This window comes from Falco biarmicus, chromosome 1 (assembly GCF_023638135.1).
Source record: "Falco biarmicus isolate bFalBia1 chromosome 1, bFalBia1.pri, whole genome shotgun sequence".
NCBI lineage: Eukaryota > Metazoa > Chordata > Aves > Falconiformes > Falconidae > Falco > Falco biarmicus.
In genome coordinates this window covers 42,080,100-42,102,750 of record NC_079288.1, presented here as the reverse complement: position 1 = coordinate 42,102,750, position 22,651 = coordinate 42,080,100, and the positions used below count along the sequence as shown (strand labels likewise).

Sequence of the window (22,651 nt, the reverse complement as noted above, 5' to 3'; positions counted from 1 at the left end):
TGGGAAAGGTCAAAATAAATAGGAAGTATTTTTGAACTTACTGGAATAAGACATTTTGATTAACCTGTATTTTTGGACAATTTTCACTTGTATTTTACCACAGCATGTGGAAAAAACACCCTGACATTTTGATAAAATCTCCAGAACAGAGTTCCTACTTACCTCTTAGCTCTAAGACTAGGGGCTTGGTCTCATGAATCACACTGGATAAAAAGCACTGTCCAGAATCAGAATTAAAGTTTGCTATACATAAACCTTGTGACATTTTTATTACAGCATACCAGCCTAGAATCTGCATTTAAACCACTGACTGCTCAAAGGAATCTAAATCTCCTTAGCAAAAGGGAATAAAATCAGGTCAAGAATTCACTGCTTGACAATCTACCATTAGCATTTCTGTTCAGAGAAGATGTAGTTCATCTGTTTTTAAAGAAAGTAAAGCTGGGCCACATAGCATAAGTTTGGAAAGTCTAATGATTTACTTGTGTGTAAAAGTCCATTACATAATGAGTTTTATTTCCTCACAAAGAGATTTCAGTGAATCTGCATCATGATTTTTTTACAGTACACACAGTATTCCTGCAAAGCCCAGAGGTGGAATTGCATTTCTATATACAGAACCCACGCTTGATTTCAGCTAGGCAGCTTGCCCACCATTAGCATTGTAATCACAACAGCAGAGCGCGCAAATGATCTGAGCTTTTATCCTGTTTTCAGACAGTTCTTTTCAATCACAATGAACTGTATGTTCCCAGGACCGTGCCACTGCCGCGTGCCAGAAGCGGCCCAAGTTACCTGTGACACATCTGCAGGAGCTGAGCTCACAACTAACCTGAAGCATCCAGCTAAGCTATGCTGCAGAACTAAGCCATCACTTGAATTCACAATAGAGTTAATTTGTTACACTGGTACCTAGGGACATCTCTTAATTTATTTCTCTGGCCAGGACCTCTTAAACAGTAGGTTTATTTAAGATATCTCATATTGGGTAAGTCATTAGTTTGGGGGGGCAGTTGTGCGTTGTGTGTGTTGGTTGTTTTTTACTCCCAAATCTCTGAGTTAGCACCTCTGAGAATTCACCAGCTGATGCAGATTCCCTCCTTTGAAGTACATCACAGTGCTATCGAGAATAAAGAATATGGCCAGTTGACGCTGGCCATAAAAATGAAAAGGTTTTGCTTTCACTTGTCAATATGGCAACATATTTTTTATTTAATTAGTTTGGATTCTTTATGGTGGAAGAAGAATATAATTTGTACTAGACCATTCTTTAAAATAAATGCTTGAGCTCTTCCCACCCACTGTTAGAGTTGATAGGTACAAAATAAGAACAGCAATTCATTCACCTTATCACTGGAGCACCAGAGGAAGAGAGAGATCTAAGTGCAATGATTAATGACTTGCTACAGAAAGATGCATCATAAACTGCTTGTATTAGGTCAAATCATAAACTAGGCTTTTAATGTTTATGGGCTCCCTTTCTAAATAATTAAGTGTGTCTGTAGCTCCCACTGGGAAGGGAATTTACATGACAACTGCAAACCATGCAGTTTTTTACAGGGTCTCACTTAAAAGGCTCCATCTTCCTTTACATTCAAGCACTGCTTGAATTTCTCTTACTACTGGGTTATCTCTCTGTACTACAGGTACGATCTACCCTGAGTTTAGTGTGTCTTCTTCAAGTACAGGCACATTCACAGCTTTGCTGCAGGAGAAAGTACCATTATTTTTCTTTATCTCTGCCTTCAGGTTGGGAAAGGGACAGCTGAAGCACAGCTGAAATGGAACCTGGGCTACCTACTGCGCCCGGGCTCCACGTGGGTACAAGGAGGCAGAGCAGCAGTCTGGTGCTTGCCTGAACGCAGCTGACAAGCCAAGCTCACCGTCCTTGTGAAGGGTACCTCATCCACACAGGAGCCAGCTACCATCTGACTTTGTAAATTCCTGGCCAAAATCAGCTTTTAGGTGCTCACAGACAATTCCCATCAGCTTCAGTAGCTGGTTGGTGAACACTCATTGAATAGCACCATTTATCCATTACAGAATTCAGTCCTGTGTTTATCCATCTTGTGCTGAAACTGTCATCTTTGAAAAACAAAGAACAAGATGACATTATGTAAGTGTCCATCTTTTTCTTTACTATCACAAGCCTGCAATCATGTCCATCTCTCTTCCATTTCCCAGAACAGCTGGTGCTTTTTCTCAACCAAACCAGAATCTCCCTAGCTTGGCAAACAGACATTGGCTTTGCTGCAAGGCTACTCCGCTAGGATAATGTCTCAGCTCTAACCAATATGCAAGTTTATACAAAAAGAGAGTTTACAAAAAGAGCTGCAGAGCCCCAAACATTTTCAATAGATGTGGTAGCCCCAGTCAGTTTATACTGAAGATCACTCTGGTTAATTATTTAAACATTTCCAACTAAAGAATTTAGAAAAAGGAAAAGCCAATAGTGGAATATCCAAGATGATGTTGTGGTTTTGTGGTTGTTTTTTTTTTTAATAAAGAATAGATTTAAGGGGGATTAGCTGGGTTATCAAACAGTATCCTCCCAAATCAGCTAATTTGTTTCACTGACTTTCGCTATTTCACGTTATTAAAACAACTTAAATGAAGGTTGATTAGATGCAATGTAATCTAATTCAGACACTCCAAGCCTAATTCCTTTTCTTTTAGCAGTAACATGATAATAGTTTGCAAAAACTTCAAAGGATTATTGTTACAGCTATTTTAAATAGGGACTGTCTTCAGCCAAATGCCACTTCCCCACAAATTTATTATTTATTATTATATTATTTCTTGCTCTTTACTTATTCAATCATTTCTTCCTTCCTTTTTCTGTCTTCCATTGATCCACACAAGCAGAGTCATACATGGGCAACAGCATCCCTCTGTGCAGGTGTGGGGGATATGCCAAATACCCCCACATGGGTCAGTGCACCACGCCTTGGGAAAGGAGTGATTTTTGCAACTTATTTTGAGATTCTGGAGTTTAAAAACCAACTTTGTAAATTCACAGTGATTTTATAAATATCCTAGAGGGAAGGGAGAAGGTTCCTGTGCGTTTTCACGCTGTTAGTTTCTGACAGCTCTGAAAGACACACAGGAGGGGATCACATGTAGGAGTTGCAAATTAGGAGGCAGACACTGTGTATTACTTACCGTGCTAGATCCGGGCTGAAAACAGAGAGTAACAGATCTGTGCTATGGGCATACAGCTTATTGCAGAGTGAAATCACTCATATGCCTGTACTTTCATAAAGCCTTTTTCAAACAGTAGGGTTAATTATTCTTTACAGGGCAAAAAACCCCAAACGAAACACACACACACACCCCTCCCAAACACCCAAAACCCAAAGAATGAGAGCTGGTTTCTGGATCCCAGGCTTCCGCAGGCTGTAACAGGTTCTCTACCCCTGAAAACCTGTCCTTGCTCACTTCAAATCCTTGCCTCTTCAAGCAAGTGCCATTTCATAATCCTATTAAAACCTTTGCCTCTGTTTACCAGGAGCCCTAATCATACTCAGCAAGTTCTTCTCATCTAAGGAAGAGCGACAGCTTTCAGATTTCTTAGGAGGCTTATTCATCAGCTACGCCAGAGTTTTGCCAGAGCATTCAATCTATTCTGGGAGCAGCCATGTGGAAAAAGTTTCAAACAGCTCAAAGCCCTGCACAATGATAAAGGAAAGCTCACACAATCCTGGTAATAGCCTGACCCTCTTAAGGAAAATTGGATGATTTGTGGTAGCAGTTTTTCTGTCCCCTATGTGAATTCTGAACCTTAAAGTATAAGCAGTGTATTCACACAGTCCCATTACAAACCTTATCCCTCTCGTGATGCTGGAATAATAAATAAACACCCATATGTGAAAATAAACTCTTGCTGCAATGACCTTCTTCCTCAGCCCACTGGTGTGAAGGAGTTTGTAGCCATTTTAGAAAAAAAGAGTCAGATAAAGAATGGACTAATTTGATCTTCAGTGTTTCACCATGAGCAGAATATATGCTTTAATGAGCGCATTACATGCACCAGGGACGTGTTACTATGACGCAGGGAATAAGGAGTAAGGGGAAAATAATTAAACAGTCAGCTTTATAATGAGGAAACTGTGTTCATGCAACATTAAGTGGCCTAATTTTCAAGTGATAAGCAAAGACATGTTCCTTGGGCTTCAGAAGGACTTGCTGGGAAACACCACCCTGAAAACAAGGGCAAAGGATCACCAAAATCAAACCTCCTATAGGTCTAGAAGTACAGGGTGGACTGATGCTGTCCCAAAGTCACCTGTCTACACTTTGCACTGACCGATCTGTCAGGATTGAATACCTGTACACTGTAGTTCTTATACTATAAGGAGGACCCCTAAAGTTTTAAAATACCACAACATTCATCGTGCATGGTACGCAGAACTTAAAATTGACTTCTACCAGCCTGGCCTCAGCTTTCTGTTGGTACTCCATTTGCCAGGCAACAAGCACTCACCGTCATCTTGGTGCAAGGAGCACATGGAGACTTAGTGAAGCTGTTTGCACAAGCAGAACTACTAGGAAAGGGGAAAATCTGTCTCACTGCGTTCAGAGACTGACAGAATGAACCAATAAACCATATTTCTGACTGCTATCAGTTCTCTCAAGGCCAGTAAGGCCAGGAATATTCATTTACTGGGGCTGTCAGTTCCAGATAGTGTTGCAATATCAATTACTTCAGTGTAATAGCCTATCACTCAGACAGCAATTCTGTTGGGCCACAGGCTCCCCGTCTTTCTTTGCGAATGGACATGGCACAAAGTCTCTTCTTTATTACTCACCCTCATGCCTAATTCAATGTTTTCTCCTCCATAGACCTCCATACCAGGGTCAAGCAAGCCAATCTCACCAAAATACTCTCGGTCCACTACAAACGAGCATCCAATCATGGCTGGTGTCCTGCACAGAGAGATTAAAGCAAAAAATTAAGTTGCTTATTAGCTACTACAGAACCCACCTCACAACAAATTTATAGAGACAAAACAGTTCTTAGCCTTCAAGTTTACATTTTAAATTTATTTTTGAGCGTGCAATCACATTGCACTTCTTCCGTCCATGGACAAAGGACCTTGTGGGACCAGAGCACCTGAATAACTAACTCACTGCCACACACACTTGCACCAGCTGCTTGTGAGACAGGCACAAGAGGTAAGTCAATTACTCCATGCATATAAGTCAAGCATCAGGCTGTTTTTCCTTTATCTTATAGACACAACCTCTGTGCTGGAGCTGAAGCTCACCACTATACTGAGTAGCACAAGAACTAGACAACACTTTATTTGAAGACTGACTCACAAAAAACCCATAAGCTTTGTCAGAAATGAGGAGTCCCCTTACCCACATACTAGAAGTAAGGGCATGTCAAGAACCACGGATCAATCATGGTGTGAAGTCTGGCAAGGGACTTCCCAGAGTTGACTTTAGGAGATAAATTTCAGTCTCTGTGAAGCTGTTACATGATTAACATTTCTATGTTTGCTGAGGGCAGTCTTTAGAAAAGGGAAAATTCTCAGATGAAAAGACTCTGCCCTCAGATCTGCCACTGACCAAGTGGGTGACTTCAGATAAATCATTTCCCTTCTTTGAGCATCACTTTCTTTATGTGTAAAACTATGTTTCTGCTCTCCTCTACAAAGCAATCTGAAACCTTTCACTGAGCAGCACTACATGACAACACATTTTGAGATCATTTACCATATGAACACAGATATTATTTCAATGCACTACAAGCTAGTGATATTTTCCAGTTTCATTTGTCCATGCTTTCTCTGCATCTCTGTACTGGTCACAATGCCTGCCTCTAAATTTTAAGCTAGGAGCTAGGATTTGCTACTATAGCCCCCAATTTAAAAATGTAAATTTGACTAGTTTTAAGGTGGAAAACCAACAAGAGCCTGCAGCTCCACGTTCAACTCGCAATTCAGCTGCAGGCTGCACAGTGCCTACTGCAAGATCATTGGTAGTCACCTGCAGTGTGATCTGCAGGACGTGCCCAGGCCTGGGGGACAGACACCACCCCCACCCACCCACCCACCCCACCTCCCCATTTCAGTGGTATCCCAACAGACCAGACTGTCGAAAGAGGAGAAACTGAACACTTTTGGAGCTGACCTAGAAGAATGAGCTGTGCTCCCTCTTCCAACAAAAAAGTGATTTTGGACCATCTGGCAGATACAGCATCATTCCTAACGGTGCTACTGTAAAAAGACATCAGGAAAATCCTAGCTTATGCCAATTTTCTATCTCCTAGTAGAACAGAGAATGCTCTGTCTATGGCCCAAGCTTTTTTATATATATATATACACACCATGAAAATGCCCTATAGAAACAGTGATGATGGAAAAGGTCTAAACCCTATTTTAATAAGTCCCCTTTCTAATGCACTAATGTTATACTGTGACTACGATGTCTCTGTTGTCCCAAATACCTGCATGTTTCTTCAATTTGTACAGAAAGCTATTCACAAGGTATTTGCCCATGACATCTGAGAAACATATCCATGAGGCAGTTTCATACACATGTCAAAACCTGCCCTGGTCGGGAAAACCAACACATTTTCTACCTATGTATTGGTGGATCCCACCGGTAGCAACAACCGGTAGCTGGAACAGTGTTATCACATCAGGTCCTTTTTCTCATCAACAGTTCACCATTTCTACAGCAGGAGGTGAAAAAGGCTTTAAACAAACATCCAAGATATGGTCAGACAAAATAATTCTTTGCTCCCAGGCTTAATGCATACTCCAACATAGCAGAACACAGTTCAACCTATGGCAGGAACTATTTGGTACCCTTGAAAATGTTCATTTGCTGAAGCGCTGCTTTTACTTATCTGTAATGGACTCTGCTGTACCACTTGCATTACTGGTACCACTTCAGCATCTCTCTCTTGCACTTTTTCTCAGCCTGAAAGCCATTGCAACCTCTCAGATCATTACAATCCTATACTGCAGTGCATACTATCCCTCTCATGTTTTCTCTGTGTAATTGAAAAAGGCAGCTGTTGATAGAAACACATTTGATCGGCACTGTTTCTGACAAAGAAGTTGAAATAGCTTGATTAACTCTCATGTTCCACCCTCACAGAGTGGATCATGAGCTGGATCATGAGCTGGGGGGACAAGATTCGATAGTGGTTACAAAGGCAAACATCTGGCTTTTACAGATGACTTTGGACTGAAGTGGGGCTCTCAGCCAGATCCCTGCACCCATTCAGTTAAAAAGGCTGGAGGGAACTGAGGCCAGATGTCACAAACCCTACAAAGAAACTGCAGCAGGGTCGCTACCAGCACCCTCAGTGCTCGGACCTCTCCCACATCTCACAGTCGCCCTTTGTGTGTGCAAGAAATTCCAGCACTTCTCTGTTTGGCGATGCTCTTTGTGAAGACATTCTGTTGAGTCAGTCTCTAGTTAGAAGTGGTCTCAGAGCTCTATGAAAACCCCACATGGTCCTGGGTACTCCTGGCTGGACACACCCATCTGCTGTTGATGCATATACTCTTACAGCAGCATCTTTGCAAGATGGATGACATTTATAAATTCAAGTTATGTGGTGAAATGCATCTTCCTGCTTAGAGTTCCTAGAGCCATACCTGAAGAGAGACTTGCCTACAAAGTCTGAGAACTCTCCTGGACGCAGTACCAGACATGCCCTGCATTTGTACCTATTTGTATATGTATTTGTACAATGTATCCTGCATTTGGTCTAGAAACTGAAATGAAAGGACATGCCCAAGGAAAGGGAATTCAATAGCTCTAGAATGAAATAAGCCTTTGAGGTGGTATAAAAAAGGGAAGAAGGTAGGGGGGAAGAAACACATACCATTTTCTTTCTTTCCATTTTTATGTATTTAAAGCTAAACACAGGCTTCACTGGATGAAGACTAGAGCATCACTGCTTTGCAAAACTGAGCTGCTGATCTGGACTTAGACTCATTCTCTTTTCAGCCCCTACCTCCCACCCCAATCCTCTGGAAGCAGCTCTTTACAGCAGTAGGGTGCTCCCATGAGGACATTTCTCCTTCCTTCCTAATGAGAAACAGCACCACTAGGCTTTGCAGACTGCTCTCAGGTGCTGGAATCTCTCTCTCTGGGGGATGGATTTTTGCAGCTGTCGGTTCTGTCCATTAAAACACTGACTTGTTAATTGAATGGGGGTGGGAAATACATTTTAGATGCAACTACATAATCATCACTCACAGACGAATGCCACTGAGGACTGCCTCTGCAACTCCCTCTCTCTTTTCTAGGTTTTATTTCTTCTCATTAGATGTATTCAGATACAGACTTCACAAGCTTTCATGGCTTATTCAGAAAAAAAGTGTTTTCAGGAATAAGCCACAAAAGCAGTGCAAAGGCAGAAGGAACCACATCCAGCTTTTCAGAGAAGCCAGTCAAAAATTGCCACTGTCAGTGCCTTCACCTGAATTTGGCTGTCTGCAGCCGCTGCTCTTCGGCACTGCAGCATGGCTGCAAACCCAGAAGCTGAGCTGGGAAGCCTGCGGCTCTGCCCTGGCTGCATCCTGAAGCAATGGAAGAACCTGCCTATGATGCACAATGTGTGTTCAACATGTCCATCAGGTTCAACCAGAGTTTTGGGCATTCAGTCCTTGTCAAGCCCAGGCTCTTAACTTCCCTGCGCTTTGACTGACCCAACTGTAAACTAAGTGTAATGCAACTGCACAGCCCCGTGAGCTGGGGGACCCTGACTCTATTCCCAGCTCTGCCATTCATCTGAGCCACCTCCCTCTGCCTCTGTTTCTCCATTTGTGAAGCACATGGAATAATACTGGGTGAAAGTCTGAGAACTGCTTCAGCAGCTTGAAAGCCTAAGATTCACTTCTAAAAGTGCTTTAAGATTATATGGTGGGTAATTTTATAGTGGACTACAGCGTTACATTGACATAGTGAAAACACTTTTAAAAAAAACCTGCTCCTGAAAAAAACATGTGACCCTCACTTGGCTGCTATCAGTGAGTTTTTCCAGTACTTTAAAAACTCCCATTATGTCTACTACTTTTAGTACAGTGCAGCAAAGACTTCCCTTGAAAGTTAGAAATGGATACATAAGCAAAAGGAACCGTATTAGTACATCTTAAACACTGCTCACTAGCCAGGGGCCAGCAAATGAGACGGGGCATGCCTCTAGCACTTCACAGCTTCAGAGTAAAATATGTTAATCTAAACCACATCTGCTTTATATAGAGGGACCCTTTTCCTTAAATCATGCACTATTCAGTAAAACACTTTTTAGAAGGAAGGCATCACAAAATAGAAGTATGCTGTTTTTTACCAACACCCCAAAGGTGCTGGGCAACTTCATTGATCTGTGGAATATTCTTTGGCACAACTGAGGATGTTATAAGCATTAATTACAATCAACAGTGGCACTCAAGGGATAATGTGGGAAACACAGCAACATGTTTTTTGCAGCTAAAACCTTTAAATGCAACATAGAATAGCATTGATTCTGCACTGCAGAAAGGTACAGCATAGTAAATTTGTGGAAGTTACTTGATGGCATGGCTGTAGCAAGGGAGATGAGAGAGACATTACTCTGGGTAATACCCTGGGGAAAGGGAGGAAGCAGAGAGAGCAGCAGTTCATGATGGTGAACACCCCCTCCTTCCCTGCCTGCTGCTGCAGCAGGTCCAGTGCAGGTGGTTATGAGGGAAGAGATGCACCGCATGGAAAAGGGCAGTGCCTGCTATGGGGTGGGGTACCAGAAGCAGAGGACACCTTGGACAGAAATGAAAGCTGCTTGCTGTAGGTCTGAGTCATGACTATTTCATTTTAGGTCTCCAGGAGCACAGCTCTGTCAGCAAAACTCCAGCAGGCACCAACATCCATTTCTCCAGCCAGGTGCATCCCCCTCCTTCCCTTCACAATGACGGGTGCTGCCTGGGGGGTTGTCAACACCAAGTGAAGGAGAAAGGGATGAGCGCTGAACTGACATACTGCACGTGACACAGTAAGTCTTCCTCTCCCTCAGGCATCTTTCTCCCCTTGCCTTAAGGTCAGTATACATGCAAGCAGGTCACACTTGAAACAGTTTTCAGAGCACACAAGTCCAATTTCCAGGACAACTGACCTATACTCACACACAAATACATACATACAAACACAAATATTAACTGTTTAAAAATGTATAAACATAAATGTATATAAACAGGGATAAGGAGAGGGAGAAGACGACTCAAATGACACATCACTTCCCATATCTTTGGGGTTTCCACCTTCCTTGATAGAGTGTTTCTTTGATTCAGGTTCCTAAGCAGCACCTCACCCCTGGCCTGACAGGTGAGTGGGGAAACCTGCATGGTACCTGCATAAGCATTTATTTTTTCTTACAACTCATGTCTTCTGCAAGAAAGAGTCACACCAGGCTGTGGGAACAGAACTCAAGGACAGATTTGCTGCTTAGTAGCAACAGGAAAAAAACTGACAAGCTTAATGATGGGAAGGTTTGTTAACCCCTTTGGAGAGCTACAGCATGTGAAAAAAAGCAACCCAGAATGCTTGGCTAGGAAAGGCAGGGCAATAGGGATGCAGAATATCTCTCTGATGACGCATAGAAGTATATTTTTCGGAACAGGCAGGATACCCACCAGAACTTGGGCAAATAAAAAAGAAACTGTTCTGTTACAGACTCCTGTGAACCAGCAGCCGAAAAGATGGCCACAACCAATCAATAAACAGTCACCAGTTTTATTATCACATGACAGTATGGTTTATCCCAAAAGACGTTACAGATGAGCCCCTTCCTAAGCTCAGGTACGCAGCTGGATTTCTCCCCAGAGCAGTGCGGACCCGCCATGGCTGCATCGCCACCGCTGTGACAGACCAGCGCAGGGCCTGACTGCACGAGATGGGCACGCACGCTCCCAGCTGGAGCCGGCAGCACAAGTCACTTCACTGTGGTCTGTCAGACGACAGTTCCCATACCTGAGCGAGGCACACCTGCTGTGTAGGGCAGCTGACTCAGTGCACGCACATACCCATTCCTACTGGTACCAAGCTCCAGCATATTACAGCAGTAAGTGAGAACATATGCAGCAATGAAATGCACCACTGCTGCTGGAGGAAGATAAAATGGAAAGCTGTGCAGCGCTTGGCTGACTGAGGCTGACTAATGACTCTAATGTTAGTGGCTGCTGATCAAGAAATCAAACACAGAGCAGTCCATCATAATCACGGCAGGTGAGGGAAGATGAGCCAGAGCCCAGGATACCATAAACCTTCTTTGCTGTTCCAAAACCCAGTAGTATCTTCTGCATACAGAAAAAAACCAGCTTGTTTCAATGCATAGTCAAATTCATTAGAAACCCTCTGAAATAGGATCCTTTGTTACACAGTTTGTTGCCAGATGATAAGGATGATTTTGGGCAGTGTGTTCTCAGGAACACAAATGGAAAACAACGTGATGGACACAGCATGTCAAAATAACCACTCTCATTTAAATCTTCACGTTGTAGACATCTTGCATCTCAAATGTCAAACATGCAAAATGGATTGCCTGCAGAAACTGATTCGGGGAACATCAATTGTTCTGAATTTCAGAGTATTAATGCAGGGAAAAAAGAAAAGAACCAACTTTAAACTGTATCTTTACAAAATCTGACACTTTGTTCTTGCTATTTCTTTACCTCTGTTTGCACTTCAAGGCCACATGCCCTTTGCCACTTGGACCACAACAGCTGATCTGACATTTTATGGTGTGCACCTGACATGACTGCCTGTACGGTGCCCCACTGACTTGAGGGACAGTTCCTGCTCCTTCCCAGCAGCGTTCTGAGTAGGATCATACCACTTAGTGTCCAAGAAAGTAGAGGATCAGGCTTCAAATAAAAAAACTCCTGAGAAAAGAAGCAAGCACATACATCGTGTAATCCCAGAAGAAGACAAGAAATGGACTCTACTTTCTAAATGTCTCACCCAATTCTGCAGATCGATGATATTTATTAATACAATGCAAATATCAGAAATGCCAGGGCTCTGATCCTCACTGACACCAGGGTATGCATTTTTTTAACACTGAAAATTTTTAATCCCTTTGGAGATCTGGGAGAAAGTATTCAGCTATACCAACAATGAAGCCTGTCATGGGGTTATTAGCCTTTTCTTATACAAAACATACAGCGAGACACAAAAGAAATCCACTATTTACTGAAGACAGTGTCTAAGGAAGCCTTAAGAGGGACAGCGTCAGCAAGGATTACATGAACTTGCAGTTTTTGTGTTGACGAACAGTCCTGCAATGAGTGCACTGAAGAGACACATGGATCCAAACACCATCAATGAGGACTAGTTTGCATGCCTTGCAAACCAGACTGAAACAGAAATCGTAGTTGCAGTACATGGTTTGGAAAGCTGGCTGCAAACCCAGAATCTGTACCAAACCAACAGAGATTTTTGAAAAAGTTTGCTCACTAGTCTGACTTCCCCTTCCTTTTGAAAATACACCTTAGATTTTCTACAGCTGCTAAGTTCCCATCATGGGTGCTTTCAAATCTCCGTTCTAAGTATGGACTTCCTGATCCTTTTCATCAACCACCTGCATGCTCACTCTTTCCATTACCATAATTACACTGGCATATCACTTAAAAGCCACAAAATTGCATTGTATTTCTATCGGCAGGCGTAACACAACAGCACCAACAGCACAGCCAAATGCTTTTGCAAATCCATCCAGGTGCTACTGCTCTGGAGACCCATCAGAAATCAGTGCAGTGTGGCTACGAAGTGGATGCTCTGCTAAAGCATGTGTTCCCAGGGAGAGAGGTAAGTGTTCATGGTTCAACACTGATGCCTCTGCATTTTAGGACATGTAATTCATAATTTGCAGGAGAGATACTTAGGTAAGCACAAGAGCTGAGTGCTCCTGGTATTTGTCAGCAAGAGTTGGGCGTGCTCCTCCTTGTGCTGCTTGTCTCATCTGTCTCTGGGCAGTTTATGCACTGTTGAATTGGAGGGTTTCTTCACTTGGGTTCAGAATAAAATTGCTCCTCTCAGGAGCCATGCGTCAGATTTCAACACTACTCAGTGCTTAAGTTTGGACCTTATTCACTTCTGTATTAGTCCAGCTCAGTGCAAGAGCTTGAACATAAACCTGAGGAAATCCCATGATAAATCAGACCCTGTATTGCTGAAAAAATCCTCTTCTCCCAGCATTACAGGGATGAGATTCCTTATTCTTGATTAAAAAGATCTGTAGCTGAATTTCCAGAAGTGTTTTGCAGATGCAGCTTCCATAGTTTAGGGAGTACACAAGCCACCACCACTGAAAGTCACGTATAAGAACTTGCTGAGGTTTAACCTCCTAGTTCAATCTTATCTGATATGTGATCATTGTCTCCAGAACAGAAGATACTCAAAAAATCATGTGGAAATTATTACAGTGATTTCACATATAAACTAGAAGTAATGAAGTGTGCAAAACCTTTCAGGAATAAAAGAATGAAACCCTGATTTCAGAAATGAAAGCTTTGGCTGATTAATTTTCCTTCATCAATAAACTATTTCTCAGGGCTGAGTGAAACAGATATAAAACACCTGCACTTTTAAAACAATGTGAAGACAGCAGGGCACGTTATCCAGGAAAACTGATTTCCTAAGTAATTACTTTCCTGCTTATTGAGGTTTCAAGCTGAGCAAAGGGTCAGTGATGAAGGACTGTGCTGTCTTGTAGTAAATAAGGTTAATGTTGCTGTATAGCTCATTTCCAGTCGCAAGGTATGAGAATGAACCTAAGTGCAACTTGCAACACTTGCTCAAATACGGATTGCAACACTGTTCCCTGTACGAGGGATGGATCCTGTGAGATGGCCCCATCCACCCAATCACTTGGAAACACCATCAGTTCGTCTGTGTTCTTTCACTTCCAAAAGACCACCAGCATCCTTTCAGTTAGGTACATTGTTTGAAGTGCTTGGACAGAATTCTCAGGACCAGACAACCCAAGCTCTACACTGGAAGGGAAGGACATCAACTTTTCTGCCAGAGCCCACATTGGAAACATACCATAGAGTTTTAGCTTAATTTAGGATGAAGCTGATACACATCAAAAGAAGATGACTGCAAAGTGGTAATTTGTGTTCTTCCTAAGAAATCTCAAAAATAGGGCACAGCAACCCAAAGTGCATGCCTGGGCTTCATATTTTTTAGCATTTATTTCATGAGTTGCTAACAATGGTATCCTTCACTCAGCACAGTACATCTCAGAGGAGTGGTTAGACAAGCACCTCTACTGGAGATGTGAATTTTTAAATTAAGGGGAAAGAAAGCCCACTTCTTATCAGTTCCTGTTTTCCCACTGTAACAATTCTCAAAAACACTATTACAATCCTGAAACAGTATTTCCTTAGAAAATTCCATTTCTGTAAGGTAAAACATTCCCTTATAGAGAAAAATAAAATGAGACTCTATGTGGTCCAGCTTCATTTTAAAATTAATCCAGTCGGAAAACTCAGAACATGTGCAAATCTCAAAAAAAAGTGCAACTCTTGAACAAGGCAAGGCTAATGCATTTCCTACTAGTGCTGCTGGGAAACTCTGGTTTGGGCTGATGGCCAAGAGTGCTGCCTACAGACCACAAGTGAAGCCAGTGTCTTTGTAATCACACACAAACTATCTTTGTTTCTCATGCACATGTTTCACTGGTTTATTATTCACGCTAGAGTCCGCTGGAAAATAGAAGCATAGATGAAAAAGATCCTGCTACCCTACTAAGGGCTACGATGCAAACTTGAACCACACATTCACAACTAGAGCACATGCACTTCTGCTCCCACTGTGGCGCAGCTCCGAGATGCGACACATACGTCCCCAGCTTTGTAAAGCCATCTGTTTTCTTCACTTTCATTTTTCATTTGACTATTGGTACAGAGCCTGTAGCCTTGCTTCACTTGAAATCCCCCTCGGCAGACAGCTGAGACGGAAACATTGCTAGTACCACAGTGACAGCGCATGGGAGATTTACCTGATGGGAGCTGACTCATCCCCTTTATCAAGCCAGTCCTGCGGCGGGATTATGTACATGCACCAGAGGCCCCAGTTATAGCCGTGGGCTGCATTGGCGTATTGCTGCACTTCAAAAGTGTTGTACTTGATATTGTCAATTGCTGGTAAGATGATCCGCTTTCGATCTTCTTTGATCCGGGTAAGTGCAGGTTCCACCCTGAGAACAATAAAAACAGCAAAATGTTTTACAGCCATCCAGTAATCCCAGGTGCTGCTTTGCAGTCTGCCCAGCGCAGTTCTCCAATCCTGAGGGCAGGCACCCAGCGAGCTGGCAGCCCAGAGCACAGCACAGTGGGGTCAGATATGGATCGCTGCTGCACACGGAAAAGGCTGAAGCTTGGTATGGGATACTTCACAGAGTAACAGCACATGAATTATTACCTTTGTGAAACTATACCAGAGTTTAACAACACTAAATTTTACCGAACACTTGTTCTGAGGCCTGGAGATTGTCAGTTCATTTTGCAATGGACAAGTGTTGAGAGACACTATCACCAAGAGTGACTAAATGGTTGCATAAGGGTGACACAATCAGGATAACTGGTAGCAATTAAATACCTGCTCCCGCTGACAAGGCCTAAAGGGCAAACTACACACCAGGGACTGAATGAACCTGAGGGTTACTCAAAGGTTTTAATCTTGTTTCCTTAGGACTGACCCCATTGGACCTAGTCTGAATGACAAGCGTGGCTGCATTATGCCTTCTAAAACCCCTTTGGTGATAAGAAGGTTTCCATTGCCAGATGGTGCAAAAGCAGTGAACTGCAGGAAATGTGCCATCATTTCAAAAGGCTTTAAAACATCAATGTGCTTTCAAGAGAAGCTACATCCCAAAGTGTTTCAGGAAAGTAAAAAGCTTTAGTGAAAACATTCATTTCTGACCAAGGTAGCCTGAAGTTGCTATCAATTTACAGAGAAACTGATCCAAAGAGGTAGCAGACTTACATAAGGATGGAAAGCACTTCTCAAAGTAGTATTAGAAACAGCTGCTGGTTCATCCCTTTGTAACTGTGTTTCCCCTTGAAATAAGCTTTGAAGATTTTGCAGAGCTTTCGCATGTATCTTTAAGGGAATGGTGGTTTGCTGTGATCCACAGAAAGAGTAGGATTTGAACACTGATCTTTTGTCACTTTTCTTTTGTTGTTGGTTAAAAGGCAATTGTTCCTTTGTGGTTTCAAATTTGTTACCTTATACTTTGTTTGTTATCTTATCTTTAGTTTGTTACCATGTATTTTCTTGTGTAGGCCAACAGAAAGGAACAAGTTATGAAATTAATTCAACCTCCATTTTCAGTCTTCATTGCCTCAATCTGAACTATCATACATTTTCTGATCACTTCTGTACGAAGACAGCAATTTCCCTGTACTTGAATGCAGCCAAAATATTTCTTTCATGTACACAGACGCCACATTACTTAGACGAGGTCACGTACTGCTTGCTTTCTCTTCTTTTCACCCCTCCCACATCAATAAAAAAGCACGCAGGTTCAGTGGAACTGAGTATTGGTGATGAGCTACTTACTCCAAACAAACCATCACAAAACAATGTAAAATAAGAGCATAACTGACCAAAAGACAAGGTGTCACAGCACTTCATTTGGAGGTAAGTCAAAGAGAGTTAAACTAGTTTGATTTGGATTCTTCTACAAAAAATGACATTTGAATTCATCAGTACTTCTATTGTCAAAGCCCAGTCCCACAAGTTACCAAAGGCCTCCACAGAAGCATGGAAGTGCAGCAGCCCAGGGGCAGTACAATGATTTCAGCTCAGGTTGTTAAGTACCTTTTTGGCTTTAAAATATTTCCTTAGCAGGATCATATGTTTGGTTTTGCCCCTTCTTTTGCATGGCATTTAGAGAACTGCATCCCAGATTCAAAGGAGATTTTTTTTATTTTTTTTTTCTGTGGGAGACAAGAAACAACTGAGAGAGACTCAGGACAATGCAGTACAGGATTCAGACTGCCAACTCATAGAGTCTGCAAGCCACACTCAGGCACATACTTAAGGAGTCAATGTGACCCACAAAATCAGGATAAGCCACTTACATTACTAACATGAGATTACATTTATCAGACTAACCCTTTTAAAAACGATTGGGTGGATGGCAGAAAAACTCTTCCAAATCCAATAAAGCAGGGAAGAATGCAGAAAAGATGAATCTGCTTTGTTCTTTCCATAATGTTATCTCTGCCTATCAGTCTAGAGGCAGCAGCAGAAAATGCAGCAGAGCAATGGAGATGAGGGCCAGACACCCCTCTCCCATCAAAATCAGGTGCCTCAACGCATGGCTGTGCTAACTCCTGTGCATAGGATCAGCAGGAGTCTCTCCCACTCCCTTCTGGCCTCTGACATAAAGGATTTCAAAACAGCAAGCAACAGGTATAGATGTCGCTAATGACAGGCCACTAATTGTATGATTGGAAAAAGAACCACAGAACCACAAAATAGTTGGGGTTGGAAGGGACCTCTGGAGATCACCTAGCCCTGCCCCCTGCTAAAGCAGGCTCCCCTGCAGCTGGCTGCACAGGGTCGTGTCCAGGCAGGTTTTGAATGAAACTTCATCAGGTTCCTCTCCACCCAGCTCTCCAGCCTGTCCAGATCTTGCTGAATGGCAGCACCGACTTCTGGTGTATCATCCTCTCCTCCCAGTTTTGTAACATCAGCAGACTTGTTGAGGGTACACTCTGTCCCTTCAATCCTCATCTTCACAGTTGTGCAGGTGAAAAAAAAAGACCTTGGAGCAGGTCACTGTCCAGGCAGAGCACTTGCAGCAGAAGCCTTGTCGCAGAGCTGACTCTGAGTTCCCCTGCAAACCCAATAAACACCTTGGGAGGCAGCCTGCTCCTGAAGCCTTGCGCATTGCATCTACAGATTTGGTGCAGCGGGGAAGTCTTAGAGCAGAGGGATTATATCCTCCAGTGAGACCTGGAACCAGACACAGTTGCACCCAGTGACTCCCATAGCATGCAGAAAATTTATTATGTTTGGGTCTGATTTCCAGATCTGCCCTGCAAAGCAGGAAAACTGCCTGCCTGCCTTTGGAATCAGAGATCTATAAAGGAGTTTCCTTTGTACAAATTTAATTCTATCATTCACTACCATCTGAATCTCAAAACAGGTCTTTGACAAGCAAGAAAAGACTGAGAGTATTTAAAACTATTTTTATCTCTTGGTTAGAGTTCTTTGGTCACCAAATCCTCAAGTCCTCGATTACTGGGATGTTTATGTTGATACAAAGCAAGACCATTTAACCATCATACTTAAAACTATCCTGAAGTTTCTGTGTTCCTTCTGCGGTTCCTCTTTGTGTGTTCAATTTGCACACATTTTACTTTCAAAGGGTAGATTCAAATCACGCAATGAAAAAGCTAAAAAAGTAAGGAATTCTTCACCTTTAATGTCAGATGTCTGCAATAGACCCCCCATATCCAAGGTAATTGCCTCAAACTTTCATTCTCAGCAGAGAGGCGTGGAGGGTGACACTTTCATAGAAAGATGCTTCTCATAATAATGTTGACACTGGAAAAAGGTGAGATTATTAATGTTCCAGGGGGGCCTATTTTGAATATAAGGGGAATTTAGCCTGCTACTTTGCAAGACAGCTTAAAATTGGACTGTTGGAAGTGTATCCCAAATAATGGTTAGAGAAAGAATGTGAAGAAAATATTTAACAGTCACTCTGATTTTCAGCCCTCGATCATATTTGTGATTGTGTTCATTTGATATTTGCATCTTGGAAATGCTAATCTGGGTCCTCATTTTCCTCATAACAAGAACAATCCATTCCCAGCTCTGGTGCTGCTGTCACACCAGCCATCACCAAACTACTCCCATCACTCTACAGTTGACTGAATTCCTGTGTTTTTCTGGTGGTATGGCTTACATGCATTACCCCCTGACTTGGCGCTTTGCATCCGAGGGGCACAAGGAGAGCACAAGGAGGGGCACAAGGAGCAGTCAAATAAAAAAAAAAAAATCTGAAATGTCATTAATCTCTATTAATCTATTAATTTGCAATCTCAGATTTTGAACTTTCATGAAATCTGGAGTGTCTGAAGGCTGTCCATGTGATGAAGGTTCTGTTTCAGTCCCCTGCACTCAAGAAATTTAAATGTTGAATATATTATTAATTCAACAAGTTCTGATATCTCTACCCTCAGGTTACAGATGAGGTAAAATCCCACGCCAAGATTATGGAGTGAACTAGTATGAAAAAACCTGCTGGAACTTCATTTTCTCAACCTCCCATTCTCCCCAATGGAAGTCACTTTCTTCCTCTGTCCGTATCTACATGTGTGGAAATCATATCCCTGCAGTTATTAGGAAGAGGAAAGGTTCAGTAGTATCTGGACAGACTGCACATTTATCTAACTTCCAAAATATGTTCACACTCATAAGGAAGAGAGAAGGCTCTGAGTCACAGATGGAAAATCTAGTGCAGAATTGTTCTCTGTTACTTAGCAAAACTCAGAATGGAGAGCCTTTTAATTAAACATTATACACCCATGAGGTTTTACACCTTGTCCTGCCTGAGCACGGACAGCAGAACAGCGCTGGGGTATCAGACGCCAAGGGCTAGCTCATCTGAGTGGGATCTACAGCAACATTCAAATCCCAGATTCTGCCAGTGCCCTCTGCACCACCGCCACTGCCTGTGCTCTGGTTTTCTGCCTGCCAAGATCCCTAGGTAATGGTCAATGAAGGACTACAAGCTTGACTAGGACTGGGTAATGGACTGTGTTTACATTGCTTATTTTAGGTAATCCATGAAATATGAGGGGGTTTTAATTGCTATTTATTGCTAGCAAAATCCAGCGCTGGAGTAGCTCTATTAGCCTGAATGGACTTACACAATGTCTTTGTCTCTGTAAACTGAGCTGCACATTCATCAAATCCTTTGTCAACCTTGCTGGTAATTCTGGCTTTGTCTAATTGCTTCAGGTTTTTGAAAGCATTATGATTAAAACTTTCCTAGTAATTTCTAATTTTTTTTACCAATTTTAAGCTGCTACATTATTATGTAGATTTACTCATCCTCTTTATAGACACCAGTGTCCTTTCCCTGGCTCCACCCCCCCCGCTTGTTTTTTTCCACTGTGCATCTGCAGAAGTCAGGTGCTCCTGGCAGCTCCCAAGACTAAAAGGACAGAGTGGAAGAGGTTGCTGAAGTCCAGGTATGTTCAGCATGCTATACTGATGAGCTGCAAATATGTTATTTCCTTTCCACATGGCCACTGTTGGCAGTGAGGCAGGATTCAGCCCTGCCTGATTAGGTACATAAACTGGATGTGAATTTTGAGATTAATCTCTGTTTTTCACAGATGCAAAAATACTGGGTTCCTAACTTGTATCAATGTGCTTTATGGGCACAGAGTAGCATATATTGTTAACAGGTTATTTACTGGAGCAAGAGGAAAAAAATCTCCTAGGCATATTCATATACATGATGGATTTCAGTAAGTATAATCAAAATATTCAGCTTTAAAGGTAGTACTTCACATTATCCAGTTCTTTTTTCCACTTCATAAAAAACAGGCGGACAATTTGGGCTGGAATATGAGTGACATAAGAAGTTCCTCCCTTCTGTCCTCACTGAAATACATATACTGTCAGTGTCCTCCTCTCACTCTGAATAGATTGCTGGCGAATGGTTAAAGGTAGAAGAGAAAGGACAGTAAATTTAGCACTGTTATAGACTCCACTAGGCTAAAGGGTATTTTCACCTGGGTTTCACTCCTCTGAAACAGTTCCAGAAATATGGTAACACACTGCTGAAGTCTCATTCCCAGGACTCAGCCCTGCAACTGACAGTGCTTGGTTGAAACTCCACAAAGCATATTGCTGTCCCATGATTTTGTTGGGCTTCCCACAGGCACAACGATGTGCTGGGAGGAAGATCCACAGCAGGTAAGTGATTTCTCCTTTCAGAAACTCTCTTGGAGAATTTGGGAAGGAATCTCTGATGGAGAGCAAGTTCATAACAAAAGGATGTGTCAATTTGTCAAAGACTCTTGAGCATATCACTAGCCATAAATAGCACAGGCATTTCATGCATTTGATGCCTTGCCTACCAGTGGGTCAATTTCTGGATGAACACTGGATTTTCCAAGGTGTTGAGCACCCATCATGACTCAGTGGGAGCTCCAGCAGTGCCAGTACTGTGGGCCTCAAAGAACAAGTGCTCCCACTATATAAACATTAGAGTTAGGAAAAGAGTTGGAACGCAGACTATAGAATAAGCCTGTAAGAAGATTGAGAGCAAAGGCAGGGGTCATACTGTGATCACACAGGCTCCTCTAATCCCATTGTAAGTCTCTCTCTGAACATATATGCATTCTGTATTTAATATTGGGCCAATTCAGAGCAGTTGAAACCCCACGGGCAACCACAGCAAACAAAAAATGTATGCTGTCTTACATCCCCATCAGACTGCTGGAGAGTTCATGCCATTGGGGAAGCCTAATTTTTCACAATGCTAAGAAGAACAGCTTCTTCCAGATAGAAAACAGATAAAACCAAGTAAGTAATGAGCTCCTCAGCACGCATGATTATATAATTCATCTCTTTAAATATGTAAAAACACCTGCTGACTTCAAGCAGACATTTAAAAAGGCACAACATATGAATAAATGCACGGGATCTAAGAGAAACCCCATGCATGCTGCAGGCCAGATCCTCTGCTGTACAACTCTTCTACTTCAATGGACTTCACAACTTCAGGGACACTTTGCTAACACGCATCATCTGAGGACCCAGAACACTTTCCAGTTCTTACTTAGAATGATTGTACTAGGCATTTGTCAATAACTCCCTCGCCCCTTGCCTCTCCCCAAACTACACTTTTTCTGATTTTGCCCAAAAGTAAATCCTTTCCTAAATAACAGGAATTGCATTGGAAAATGTCTTTCAAATTTTTCCCTCTCCCAAGTGGGTACCCAAATACCCTAACCTCTGGGTTCCTTCGAGATAAACAGGTCTTTTGTTTCTCTCCACCATCACTATTCTAGTTTTTACTCCAATAAAAAATGAAGAACTAACATTAAAAAGTCCAACGCTTTTCCTCCCCCTCTTTTCACAAATTAGAATTTCTTCTTCTTCTTCTTCTTTTTTTTTTTTTTTTTTGGTAAGGACTTAAGGAAGAGTCCTTACAAGACATAAAAGGAATACAACATGGCCTCATCTGCTAGATTTTATGGCTTAGTAAGTTTAAAACCATATTTTACTCTGGCTGTACCACTGTCATGCACCATGAAGTAAAAACTTAACAGAGAATATAAGAAAAAAAAGATCTGTGTAAATTGAAAGCTTATTTTGCATGTGATTTTACACACTACCTCAAATTTCACTGACAATATATATTTATCAGATGCAGACAAGCAGATCTACTCACATATATAATTCTTCATTATGGCCAACCGAGGAATATTTCATGCAGAATGACTTTCCTGTAAATAAGCGTTCAGAAAACTAAAAAAAAATAATTCATACTTCCTTCCTCAGTCTCTAAGAGGAGAGAGAAATTCCCCATCTGTTCTACCTCACGTCTCTATCAGCATTCCTGTGTGCCTGGGGAAGGTTCAGACCTCCAGCCCCCAGCAAGAATGGA

At 42.2% G+C, this 22,651-nt stretch overlaps 1 protein-coding gene across 3 annotated transcripts in view; it reads right to left on the bottom strand.

Annotated features, from left to right (window-relative positions):
- GALNT9 (polypeptide N-acetylgalactosaminyltransferase 9) overlaps nt 1-22,651 on the bottom strand; it is a 273,921-nt gene that overhangs the window by 75,639 nt on the left and 175,631 nt on the right. For all 3 annotated transcript variants that reach the window (XM_056341904.1, XM_056341895.1, XM_056341910.1), the window contains 2 exons: nt 15,005-15,202; nt 4,809-4,926 (listed from right to left, as the gene is read on the bottom strand). In XM_056341904.1, coding sequence (XP_056197879.1) covers nt 4,809-4,926; nt 15,005-15,202 — 316 coding nt within the window. The remainder of the gene's footprint in view (nt 1-4,808; nt 4,927-15,004; nt 15,203-22,651) is intronic.